Consider the following 12,984-nt stretch of genomic DNA (forward strand, 5'->3'; position numbering starts at 1 on the left):
CGCGGGAACTGCCTCGCTGCTGCTCGCAGAGCGCTCGGTGCACGTGGCCTGGGCCGCACGGTCCCTGCGCCAGGCTTCCCTTCGCCAGGACACAGCTGACATTGCTCAACAGTCTCGGTAACGAAATAATATTCACGAAAATATTCTTCCATCGGCATATATTTTGACTCCAGTATTAACTGTGTCCAAACGGTTTTCCAAAAGCCCTTGGTAAGAATTAAATCCCAAGAAACATAGAAAAAGTTCTTAAACAACCATGCCAGGAAGTGTTTCAGTTCTTTTTGAGCTTGAATCAAGCTAAAATTTACAAATCGTTGTTCAAGAATCATTTTAAGTTTAAGATAAATGTCCATATGCGGCTCTGAGAGCCAAGAGTCTTCCCACCGTTCCTCCATAGTTTAGATACGGAATAGCAAAGCAAAACCAAGAAGAGGAATCCAAAGTTTCCAGGGTTTACTCACACAAATCAGTCGCTTAGGGATCGGGGATCGTTCTGCTCACAAATCTCCACCATTTGTTGCAGTGGGGATCCTGCAACACGCATATATCAAACCAGGAGTCCCGTGGAAAGGAAATATATAGGGACAGACAGATTCTTGATAGCTGTTTCAGAGATGTTTATTTCTCCAGCCGCATGGCCGGGGCTCTGCCCAGGAACTGTTCCAGTCACGGGACCAAGGGTCCTTCTGCCCGCGCAGGGAACACAAACCAACCCATGGGAACGAGGCTGAGCAGGGGCAGGGAAGCCCCGTGTCTGTGCCCTCAGGGCCCCTCTCCCAGGGCTACACGGCAGGGAGAGGAGACCCCAACAACTGAGTACTTACTAGAATTATTTGCTTTGAGTATCTCTGTTTTGTTCTGGTGATATGACCATTTTTTTTTCCAGGTTAAAAAAAACCCCAATAGTTTTGTAACATTTCTATATTCTGGTAAGTTATTTGGGGTAACATTTCTATATTCTGGTAAGTTATTTGGGGTAACATTTCTATGTTCTGCTAAGTTATTTGGGATCTGTAGAAGGCTATTGCAAGAAACAAAAATGTCAAAACTTCTGTGAAAGCTTTTTCTGATCACAGAGATCTGGGTCTCAGTTATTTGTCTTAGTGTGAACAAGACTGCAGAGTGGGGAGCAGAAGGCTGGGGTAGAAAGAGGAGAGGTGTAAGACTTGCTGTTTGCATGATGGGGAAATTCTTCAAATAGTTCATGCATGTTTGTTCCACTGATATTAGGCTAGATTTCTTCACTTAGCATTTGCTTATGTTAGCACTCACTTTTAAGTGATAAATGTTATTGAATTAATTTAGGGTGCAAGCAGTACTTAAACTGAACTGGTGTGACCATTGGATTCTCTTTAAAATTCTTTCAAAATTGTGAATATTTGGGAGGTTTTTTTTTTAAGGGAGCTATATATTCACATAGTTACAGCATGTTAATGAATATTTACCACTTTTTTTTTGACAGCATAAACTGAATTGAGTGGGGTTGATGTTTTTCTTTTGTTTGATTGAGTAAGCTCCTCGTTTTAGCATGCTGGACATCTTACTGTAGATAGGTACCTCAAATAGTTTCCTTTAAAATAATTTTGTTGGTATTTCTATTGTGTAGAATAGTCCAAAGTTACTATCATGTGAGTAGTATATAATTTGTTAAAAAATAAAAAATCTTTGTTTGCAATACTAGATTATTTGAAACTGTGAAACTGTCAGAATAGGGAAAAAAGCTTACCCAGGTTGGAAGCCTACCTTAAAGAAAAAGCTTTTGCTGCTTCTTGCTTTTTAATGCTTTCCTCCTTGTTTTATCCAATGATGTTTTTGGTTTTGGTTTTTTTTCTGCAGGGGGTCTGAGGATGGGGGCAAGGACTAATAACAGAAAGTTCCTACTGAAAAAGAGTAAAATTTGTTCTATTCTGAATATTTTAATTGGCATTCCATCATTCTGCTTTCTTTGCCCCAGCCACTTCTCCATCTATATTTTTAGAAAGTGCCTGGGACCAGGAGCAGGGTAAAGAACAAATCACTAAAAGACAGGAATTTTTGAATGTAGTGGGAAGTTTTCTTAACAAGCATTTACTCTTAGGTGTTGTTAAATGTTATGGCACTCTTGCTGAGTGCTTAATAGTAGAAGTCTTTTTCAGAAGTAATTTGTGAGTTGGACTTGTGAAGCCTCTGAAATGTTTTTAAGTCTGTCTGTTGGTGGTTGGACTTATAAGGAATTTTCTCATCTGCAGATGTTATCTCCAGCTGTATACCTGTACAGCAGGAAAAAAAGCTAAATTCCTTTCTTTGTCCCCATCTCCTAGTCTACAAAGGATCAGAGACTGGTGTATTCTGGCAGACTGCTTCCTGATCATCTGCAGCTGAAAGATGTTCTCAGAAAAGTAAGCTTTATATCAACACCATACAATATTTGATCAAACCCCTTTTTTGGGAAATAGGAATTTAGATTTGTGTTGTTTAAGTTCAAATTCTCGTTGTATTGAGAGATGTAACCATATAATGTTGATATGTTCTGAAAAATGTATTTTCAAGTATGCCTTGTGTCTAGGATTATGATACTTGTGGATTGAGGCACGTTTCCAGTTGGTGGGAGAGTAAGTAGGCTGTGTTCAGTCCCAGGCAAGTGATCTGTTGTGTATCATAGAATCATGGAATGATTTCAGTTGGAAGGGACCTTGTAGATCATCTAGTTCCAACCCTCCTGCTGCGGGCATCTTCCACTAGACTGGATTGCTTAGAGCTCCATCCAACCTGGCCTTGATTTCTTTGAATGGTTACCACTGCCACATAAATGGAATAATACAACATATTTGTGTTGATTTGGGACATCATTTAAGTTCTCATTGAGGCTTAAATCCAGAACTTAACTTAAAAATGGCACTTGTGCAAGCAGACAAAGAGTAGTATATTTAATATCCAAAACCAGAATTCTAAATTCCTGAATAATTTCCTGGGAAGGCTGTTTGTTGTCTTGTTTTTGATTTGTCAGCACTTAACCATTCCTGATGATGTTTGAAACTTCGTTGGTTCTTGCTCTTTTAATTTCTTACATTTTTTTCTTCTGTTGGTTCCTGTTGGAACAAATAACTCAGTTAATCTAATTTCGGATTCTTCAGTCAGCATTTAAATCCCAATCCTGAATATGCATGGTATCTCACGTAGGAAATACTGGAATATGTGCGCTTGGTTTTCAAACTGGTTCAAATAGTTTGGATTGATGATACCAAGTAATAAGGACTTCATTAAGTTAGTAAAGTTCTTAATAACGTATAGAACAAGGTATTTAGGGCAGATTATAAAGAACTTCTGTTTCCATTTCGATGGTGACAGAAAACACGATGCATTATGTTGAGCAGTCTAAATTCTTTGTAAACAGCTCAGCATGAATCAATAGCTGTTATTGGGGAAATACCTTAAGTCCTTGCACAGTTTTTAACCCTATGAAATAGATGAACTCTGTAGTACAGTTCCTGGCTGTTGGTAATGATACTTTTTTGTAATGTATTGAGGTAAAAATCAATGTACATGCTGTAAGAGTGGGTGAGTCACATTTTAAAACTTTCTGTGGAGGAAAGTCTCCAAATGTGGATGGGGCTTTAGTGAAAGTGAGCAACTGAACTTAAGTATTAAGGATGGAGAAACAGATGCAGAGGAGTCTTGAGTATTGCTTCAGCAGACTAACACTGCTGTTCCTTTATAATCTTTATTCTGAAATAGATTTTATTAAATGGGATTCAACTTCTTACCAAAGAAAATGATTGCAGTTTACTGTGTATAGGTTTACTAGAAAACTGAAGCTGGACTACTGCAAACCAGTGTATGCCTTGTACCACTTAAAAGTTCAAGGAAATGCTTATATAACTTACTCAAAGCTTAGTTTTTGCTTGCTAAGGACAAAACGAAATCTGAATTCCTTAAATTCACTTGGCCTACTTGAAGCACACTGGTTTTAGAAAACAACGTTTCAAAATTTGCTTATGTGCTAGAGGAGAAGCTTTCTAACTAATGTTTTCCTTCACCATATAGGGGCTGTGCTTTAAAGCATTTTAGTAGTTATAGGCCTTGGCTGTAGTTAAAGAAATTAAGTGAATTTGAAAACATGCCAGTCTTAAGCACAAAGTTAGAAATTTGTGTTGGAAGAAGTGGAGTTTTTTGTCCTAAAGCTTTTGAGAGCTTTTAGAAAAAAAGTATGATTAAACTTCAATTCAGTCTCATTCTCTGCCAAAATCTTCCTACTGGATTATCTATAAATTCCTAATATTATCTGAGGACTTACTAAATCTCTCAGTCTAGTTTTGTGATACTTGCTCCTTGGTACTGACCAGTGTCATTTCACTGATACAGGATGCCTCGAGGCTGGAAGTTGTGGCACTCTTCTAGCACAGTGATATCCAACACATTACTTATGAATAGAAGTATGTTACAATAAACTGTTACATTTAATAAAGCTGTATGCTGTAGGCTTAACAACTGATATGTCTAGCTTCCCTTGCCTTTCCCAGGGGCATAAATTCTTACCTAGGAAGAAGGTGATTAGTTAGGTTAAAGGCTTTTGACATGGTCAAAGTGCTAATCACCTGTGTTCAGTGCTTTCTGATCCTTGCTATCACTGAGTGGTCAGAAATTACACTTAATGTAGCAGTGAGGCTGTGCTTGGGGTTAGGGACCAGTACATGGGGAGAAGTTTAAATGACTGTGGGTGTGTGTTGGCTATGCTAGCAGTAATGCACAGTGGCGTATAAAAGCATTTATATAGTTTTCTCTATTCCTAAAGATCAAAACCTTAAAAATGGTTAAATGGCTGTTATAGCACGTTTATATATAGTTTAAAAAACCCCCTCCAAATGCAGCATTTCTGAATGTCATCTCATTAAAAATGGCAGCTTGCCTGCACTATCCTGATTTCAGAAGAGGATAGATGCGTGTTTCTGTTCCTCCTCTTGTTTAAAATTTAGTTACTGATGAAGGCGCGGTGTGCAATTTAAATATGCAGCCATAGCTGTTGTGTTGCTATGGCCATGTAAGGGGGTGGTTTAATTTGGTACAGTGAAATAGCTTCAGATTGAAGTTATGGCCTCCAGATGGGGGGGGTGAGTGTGTTCCTGCAGAATTGGCATGGCCTTGCTACATGGCTTCAACTGGTGGCAGGCATTTGCTTCCTCACTTTCAAATATTTAGGAATACTCTAGCCCCACCTAGCACTTTGAATAGCATTCCCTGAGCATGGAATATCTGCAGGGGCCCTTCAGTTGGGTGTCTGCAGGTTAGGCTTGAGCCAAGCGTAGACCCGGAGCAAGGTGAATGCAATGGCTGGCACATTGTTCTTATCTTTGTCTGCTTGTGGAATTCCAGCGCCTACGTTTTTCATGTACCCTGATATCTCTATTGAATAACACTCTTCATAGATCTCAGTGCAAATGTAAGCATTCCTAACTTTAGGGAAACTGAGCTCTGTAAAAGATTTGAGATTTTTCCAAAGTAAAAGTTAAAGCTTGTTATACACTTCTTCATGTTTCTCCTGGGGTTCTTCCACTGGTTCTGCTATACTGCTGTTTTAGGGAAAACTGGGTTAAAGTCAATGTTCCATGTGTTACTGTGGACAGCTTCTAAGAAGACATTAATTAGTTGTGAAACGGTAGGATTCTCTTGTGCTAGGCTCAAGTGTTGCTTTTTGGTCTCTCTGTTTTGTATAATGTTTCTTTAGCATTTACAACTTTGAATTTTTAAAGACTATTTTTACTTGTTTCTCCAATATTGTTGCTTTAGCTCTTCAATTTCTTTAATTTTTAGCAAGATGAATATCATATGGTTCATCTGGTTTGTACATCTCGGACACCCCCAAGTTCTCCAAAACCCAGCACCAGTAGAGAAGGTCATGGAGCTTCAACCTCCAGCAGTAGCTCAGTGAGTTTTTTCATACACAGGACATAAATTCCTTCTATGCTAAGGAAACTTGCCATTAATTTCTCTTTTAACTTTTTATATTTGTCTGTAAAATAGTGTGTTTAAAGTAGAGCGTGCCATATGAATTTGTACAATTAGACTTGATTATTTAAGGGTGTCCTTTTATTTAAACAAAGATTACCTTTTTTCAAATTGTAATACAGTTGTGTTTATTAGATGATAAAGCACTACTTTTTCTAAGCTATTCTTTCTTTTTAACACTGTATTGAAAAGTACACTCTCCTTTCTCTTCATATCCCTGTATCTTTGGCAGAAATTGAACAGTGCATTCAGAACTTGAAAAAAACTAAGTTGAGAATTGTTCTGTGAAAATTTAAGAGAGACCAGTCAAAATATTGCTGTTGTCATGAGATACAGGTGGAACTTGGCCAGGGTTTTTTCTGTTTGACAGGAATTGGCCGGTATTTATGTATGAACTTCAAGGTAGTCATAGCGTCTGTAAGACAGTGAAAAGTAGGAAATGTTCTTAACACTTTTATTAGTTAAATTGTTAACAGAACATGTTTGTTTATGGTGTTTTGAGCCTTCCCCTCTTCACACCCTCCAAATATGATGATGGTCTTTGGTGGTATTGCATTTTAAAAGCAGTTATGTTTCTGTTGAGGACTTGGTAGTCATTACTGTAATTCTTGGCTTTTTCCAGAGTTGGCAGTATCACTAAGCAACCCTTGAAGGTTAGTCAGAAAGGGATATATATGCAATACCACTGGAGGTACTTTTCATCTGAGGTGTGTGGATTGTCAGTCTATGGGCAATGCTCTTTTGAGCTGTCTTCATTCTGCTGTTGATAGGTGTCAGGCTTCTGTGTGACAGTCAGAAACATGAGCAGTTTAAGCAATGGTAGAGGGGTCTGGCTGCAGCATCTTTTCAAAGTCTGTGTTTATATCTCTGCAAGCAGGACACAGGTGGCCTCCTTGCCAAGTGTTTTATTGGTGTGTATATCAGTTGTAATGTTGTATTTGAGTGACTGTATTAATGACTGCTTAAAGTGCACAGTATGCAAAGTGCTAAGTTCATAATACTTTGGAAGAAACAAGCTTAACTCAAAGTTTGAATGGCCTTTGTCCTTCTATTTATTTTTTATTTTTATTTCCCTCCGACCCTCACTGTCTAGTGGTAAATTTTTCTTGTTTTCTTTGTAGGGCAAATGTGATATGGATGTCTTAAGTAATTCCGCCTCCTCACTTCCTGAGTTGTCAAAGTTAATGAGGATTTTCTACTGAGTTAACATTACAGTAATTCTTAGCAACAGGATTTGGGGATTTATTAAGACTGAAGTAATGCATCTCAATGGCCCCATTGTAATCTTGTTATGGTGACAGTTTAGAAGCCAGGTATTGAAGGTCTGACACTACTTTTCAGGTGTGTTCCTGGGAGCCTAAGTACTTCCTATCTGTTTCCCCATTCCTGTTGGTAGCCCCCTTCCAGTGGTGAGCACAGGAATTTGGATTGGGCAGCTGGCACAGTGAAGAAGTGAAGAGTAGAAGGGGTAACTAAAGATAAGGATAGAGGAATGGTATTTTAAGCCACTGCAGGCACTGTTGTCACTGTTGAAGGTAGTCATATCCTGAGGTTGTAGTTCTGTTAACGATAGCCAGTAGAATTTTCATTCCTGTTAAATATTCTTTCAATTAAGTTTTAGTTTGCTTCAGCTTTTTGAAACTATGATTCTCAGTGACTTGTGGTTTTCTCTGGAAACTATCAAGTGTTGAGTCTTCCTGAAAATTCTTTTTTTCCCCCCATGCACCTGAGTGCAATTTTGAATTTCCGTTTTTACTAAGGCTTGCCAGAACCAATAAAACCACAGAAGACTTACCCAGTGTTTACATTCTGAATAAAACTTATGACAAAACATTAAAGCAAGTAGTTTTTTTAAGACACAGTAGTAAATCTTAAAGCTGTGGCAAAAGATCCACAACCTCAATTTTATTTATTTTTAAGAATTCAGACCGTTCTGGATCAACTGCTGCCTCACCCACAAACCAAGAAGCTTCTTCTACGTCTTTGAACACTAGTGCAGATGGAGTGAGGCATCGTAATCTTCCACAAGCACACAGCAACTCCACACCAAGCCACCAGTTCCCTTATTTAATGCAAGGGTAAGTGAGACTGAGGGAATCCTCGCTCTTTGATGCTCTTTAAAGTGCTTTAAATGTTCAGTTGCAATTACGTTTCTCTCAGTCTGCAAAATGATTTGTCTAGTTCACCTTGAAGCATAAGTCACATTAGAAAAGTTTTCACATGAAAACTAGTGGTTTTAGCCAGGAGTCAGTCAAAGAGGAAGTGCTCTTGGTGCTCCCTTTCAGGCTGTTTTTGTTTATTTTTCTTTATGCTCTGCCCTCAGCCTTCTTGAACAAGTACAGTTTTAATATGTCTAGTGGAGGTATTTAGTAATGTAACTGGTAGAATTATTGTTTCTGGTTGTCTTTTAATGTTTTAATAGTCAACACTAAATTCTTATCAGAATATGATGGTTTTTAGTTTTTGATACATAAGAGATGTAATTCCTCATTTCTCCATATGGGATTCAACTGTAGAAATGGTATGCAGGTGTTTTGAGTACATGTAGTGCTTGTGTATCTACAACAGAATGTTTAGGGATTCTCATACATACCAATGAAAGGTAACCAGTTTACATTTCTAGATCAGATGTGTTATTACATAGCTATTAAAATTCTGTCATTTTTTTTGTGCTTAAAGAGCGGCTATAGGGAGTTTAACCCATGTGACCTTTGAAATTGCTTAAACATGTTGTTTTTATTGTTAGTAGTAGTAGTAGCTTCTTCCAAGGGGACAACAGGAGGATGGTGTTCTGAGATGATAGCTGTCGTTTCCTCAGGGAGCACTTTCGGGTTTTCTTTCTGACAAGGTGTTCTCCCAGTACTGTACAGATTCTAGAAACCTAATTTGGAGAATGTTGACACAGAAAACCCTAAGGTATGAATGTGCTAACAGTAACATTGCTTCTGTTGCTGCGGAGAAAACAGATGGCAAGAGCTGTTGAAAGTTTATTAAGTTTCAGTTTAATTTACATGCTCTCATTAGAGTTAACTTAGACTTTACTACTCTTGCTAGTTTTCATCTTGAATTTGTTGAAATTTTTTTTTATTGTCTGAAATGTACTGTCTGCTGGGAAGAGATTGCCTTTGGAGTGGGTGGAGCACTTATTGTGACCAAATGCATCTTCACAGAAGTGGTCATACTTGCCTTTCTGACAGAGCTAGGTGAGACCAGGTTGACTGTCAAGACTGCTATTGGTGTAATGTAGATTAATTCCAGAAGCAATTTACTATGTGTTGTGTAAATGAATAATCTGTAAAAAGTTTTAATGTTTTTCTAATTAGCTTTTCACATAGACATATTCTGAGTGAGTTTTTGTCAAGTGTGGTGAACTGAATAGGCTGTGGACTTCAAAAAGGCAACAGAACCACTATTAAGTCTTTGGGCTGAATTAATTTGTGTCAGTTTGGGAGACATTGCTGCTTGGAAAGAAAGAATAACTTAAAAGTAAGTTAAAAATACTAAGTCTGTGACATGCTATGTCTAGCATGTAATGTGGATTGAGAGGAGTGGATCTGTAGACTGAAAGAAGTGCTGAGAGCCTGACATCCCTGTACATATTTCAGGAGTTTCAGTCTTACTTGGACAATCTTTATCTTGGTTGCCTGGAATAGGGTCCTGCTTGTGGCTAAGGTGCATTAGCAGTGCACCCAAATCACATATTTCAATTTTGTGTAATCCAAAAGGAATCCAGATGGTGATCCAAGAGCATTCTGTGGTGCAAACAGAACTGTAGTTAGAGGAAGTGACTGGAGGTTTCCAAGAATGCATTCCTAATCTGAACAGAAATGCCAAATAAACAAACCCTAAATAATCCTAGGCCTTTTATTTTGGAAAGTATTTTAATGGAATACTGTCAGAACTTAAAGTAGATCTTTGTGGACTGCTAAGTACTGGCTCTGCTCAACTCCAAATAATCTGTGCCCAGTGCCTGCTGGAGCCTGCTTGCTTCTTTAAAAACACTTTTTAAAGCTTCAGCAATCTTTTCAGATGCATCCGGTTTTGCTTTTGGGCATTGCTGCTTGTATTCCAGCAGTAAGAAATGCCCTCTGTTCTTTTAGTTGTCTCTTAAACATCATTTGGGGCAATGGGATCTAGCTTTAATGTAATTTATATGCAGATCAAGACTTGTTAGGAATATGAAGATTCATAGCTGAAACTGGTATTACTTTGTTGATTTTTCTTATATTTCCATGACCAAACACTTTTTATTCTAGCTGCATGATTAACTGTAAGCACTACTGATGGGGAAAGATCTCCAGGTATTTGAAAATTTGTGTGAGGGTCAGTTTCCTTGGGCATTTTGCAATACTTGATTGATTTGTACAAATAAGCAATGTGAATGTTGGATGATTAAATTACAGTTTTGATGTTTTTTCAGCTCCTGGCTTAAAGCTGCAATGTGAGAGTTGAACGTACTTTGGGAAAACGGCATTTAGTTCAGATTGTTGAAGTATTATGGGGAAAAAAATTAACTTTGTTGCATTTGGGCTTTTGCAAATGCTGTTTTCAAAAAATCTAAACTTGAGGTGGGACTGGGCAAGTAGCTTATGTATCTGCCAAGTTAGTCTTCAGCTGTAGGGAGCAAGCACAGCATTGTCTGCTCCCGTGGACTTTGTTGAGGATCAGGGCCTCTGCTGTGCTGTGCAGGTACAAACAGAACAGACGGGCTCAGCCCTGACAGGGTTTGCATTTCAGATTGGAGAGCACTTGGAAGCAGTAAACAGACAAGAAACATCAAGGCAGTGAAATAATTTGTCAAGTGTGGGTGGCCCATCTAATGAAATGATTTCATATTGTGCACACAGTAATGTTTGAAAGCAAATAACAAAATGACATACTGACAGCATGCAATATATCCTAGCACATAAATACCTTGCTGCATCAGTCACCTTTGCTCACTGTATTGTCTTCAAAGTAGCAAATAGCATAGCAGAGGATACTGCAATATCACCTGAAGTTGATGTGCATGGCTCATATGAGATGAGCCATAAATGAGATGTTTGTGGGTCAAGGTTAAACAAATGCAGTTATTGTTAATCAGGCAGCTGACAGAGAATGAGCTTTTAAGTCCGAATAAAAAGTCTTGTTTTTTCACTGGTGATGAGCAGTATCTTCATGATAACCTTACCCTCAAATTCAGTGCTGGTTAGTTCATTTGGATGTCTTCTGTAGTCCAAAAGAAGTAATTTTGAGCTTTTTTTGCCATCCTGAGGAGCACTATGTGTCTTTTCAGAATATTCTGAAGCTACCTCTACCATGTGAACTGTTTCCTGGCTTATCCAGCTGTTCTTCTATTGTCTGCTCTGCTTTGTTCTCCAGTCTTGGAATGCCTGTACAGATCCTGTTTGCTTCTTTGTTCTCATGCTGTTGCTGCCATTCTTTTGAAATAGTCTACTTCCTACCTCTTTCTCCTCTTTTTGGAAAAAGATGAGGAGAAAGTATGTGCTACTTTCCTTTTTCCTTGAACACCAAGCTGCCTTGCTTTGCTGAGAAGATCCTCTTCCTTTGGGGGGGGGTTCTTCTCACTGAAATACATTGATACACTGTTAAGAGTTGTTTCTGAATTTCATAAGTTAACTTAATATCCTGGCAACTGTAGTAGCTGTATAATTGACAACATCTGCCTCATTTGGATTTTTGATGAGCAAACAAAACACTGCTGTACTAGTTGGCATTCTAAGCCAGAAGCCAGTTGTAAGCCAGTCTACTTTTGCTTGATTAATGGAGTCAGGTCTTGAAAAACTAAGTCTTGCTTCTCAAAAAGTCACGTCTTCTAGAAAAGCTATTTGGAAAAAAAAAATTAAAAACCCACCACAATATTTGAATGTGAGAAAAGAATATGCCATAACTGAACTTCTGTGGTTTGTCTTGTTTGACTGGCTACTTAATCTACTGTTAAGCTTTAAGGCATCAAGAAAGCAGCTTTTGAAAGAGTTTGAAAGAAAGAAGAGGCTCAAATCTGGTAATATTTCTAAAAGATGTATCTGTGAGGGCAAGCTGTTAGCCTCTTAGGCTAAAATTTTTTTGAGCTCAACGTAGCAGTTACAAAGAAGAACCCTGAAATCTGTATCTGATGAGAAAAGGAAGTGGTAAATTCCTTCAGAACTTGCTCAGGCAAGTTGGGTAGGACTGCTTTTTGGTGACTGAGGTAGAAGTGGGTGATCCTGCCTGTTCAGAACCCCATCTGACACTCTGCCTTCTTGAAATTGAGACTCTGCTCCGTGGTTTGTCTCAGCACAGTACTTAATGGCACTCACGTAGAATATTTGAATCACCTTTACATTTTGAGGTCAAATGTTTTATGAATTTTGGAGGAGTTTCATCTCTCAAAGTGTTAGCCAGTTCAAGGGATAGAAAAGCACATTTTTATAGCTTGCAACTATAAATCATGATTAATGTTTTTCAACAGTAGCTTCATGGCATTGCTGTTTCAACATGTTAATTATGCATAAATAAATACATCAGCAGGGCTGCTAGTTAACCCTTTCAATTTTTAAAACAAACCTTGAATAATGCCTGTGACTATCTCAGTTTGTGTTTGGTATCAGGAAAGTACTTTTGCTTTCTTTATTCTCCCCCCACTGCCCCCCAAACTGTTGTCAAAACAGGTTATGGCTAAATGCAAACATAACAGTTTTAGCAGAGGTCATGGAGTTGCATGGCAGGCTATTGTCCAGAATTAGAGTGAAATATTTATTCATGTGTAACATGGAAAAAGGTTTTAATGTCTTCCTTCCATCTTTCTTTCTGGGCATGTCGTGTATATCTGAATGCCTGGTAGACTAATGAAATCTCTTGGTGATATCTTTGCAGGGAGTGCCTTACTTAGGGAACAGGTGTAGTCTGCAGTACAATTACAGCAGTCTCAGCTTTTGCTACCTGCAGTCTGAATAAACTTTTCTTCATGCTTTATACTCTCATGCTGTCCTGAAAGATGTCCTGGTTTACTACAGTTCACTA

The 12,984-nt window shown here is 38.3% G+C and overlaps 1 protein-coding gene across 4 annotated transcripts in view; it reads left to right on the forward strand.

Annotated features, from left to right (window-relative positions):
* HERPUD2 (HERPUD family member 2) overlaps positions 1-12,984 on the forward strand; it is a 23,020-nt gene that overhangs the window by 5,803 nt on the left and 4,233 nt on the right. The window contains exons 2-4 of one of the 4 annotated variants that reach the window (XM_008633864.2): positions 2,301-2,378; positions 5,788-5,901; positions 7,903-8,060. In XM_008633864.2, coding sequence (XP_008632086.1) covers positions 2,301-2,378; positions 5,788-5,901; positions 7,903-8,060 — 350 coding nt within the window. The remainder of the gene's footprint in view (positions 1-2,300; positions 2,379-5,787; positions 5,902-7,902; positions 8,061-12,984) is intronic. The other 3 variants (XM_017734455.1, XM_017734454.1, XM_017734456.1) reach the window with 3 other exon arrangements.

This window comes from Corvus brachyrhynchos, unplaced genomic scaffold, assembly GCF_000691975.1.
Source record: "Corvus brachyrhynchos isolate BGI_N302 unplaced genomic scaffold, ASM69197v1 scaffold94, whole genome shotgun sequence".
NCBI lineage: Eukaryota > Metazoa > Chordata > Aves > Passeriformes > Corvidae > Corvus > Corvus brachyrhynchos.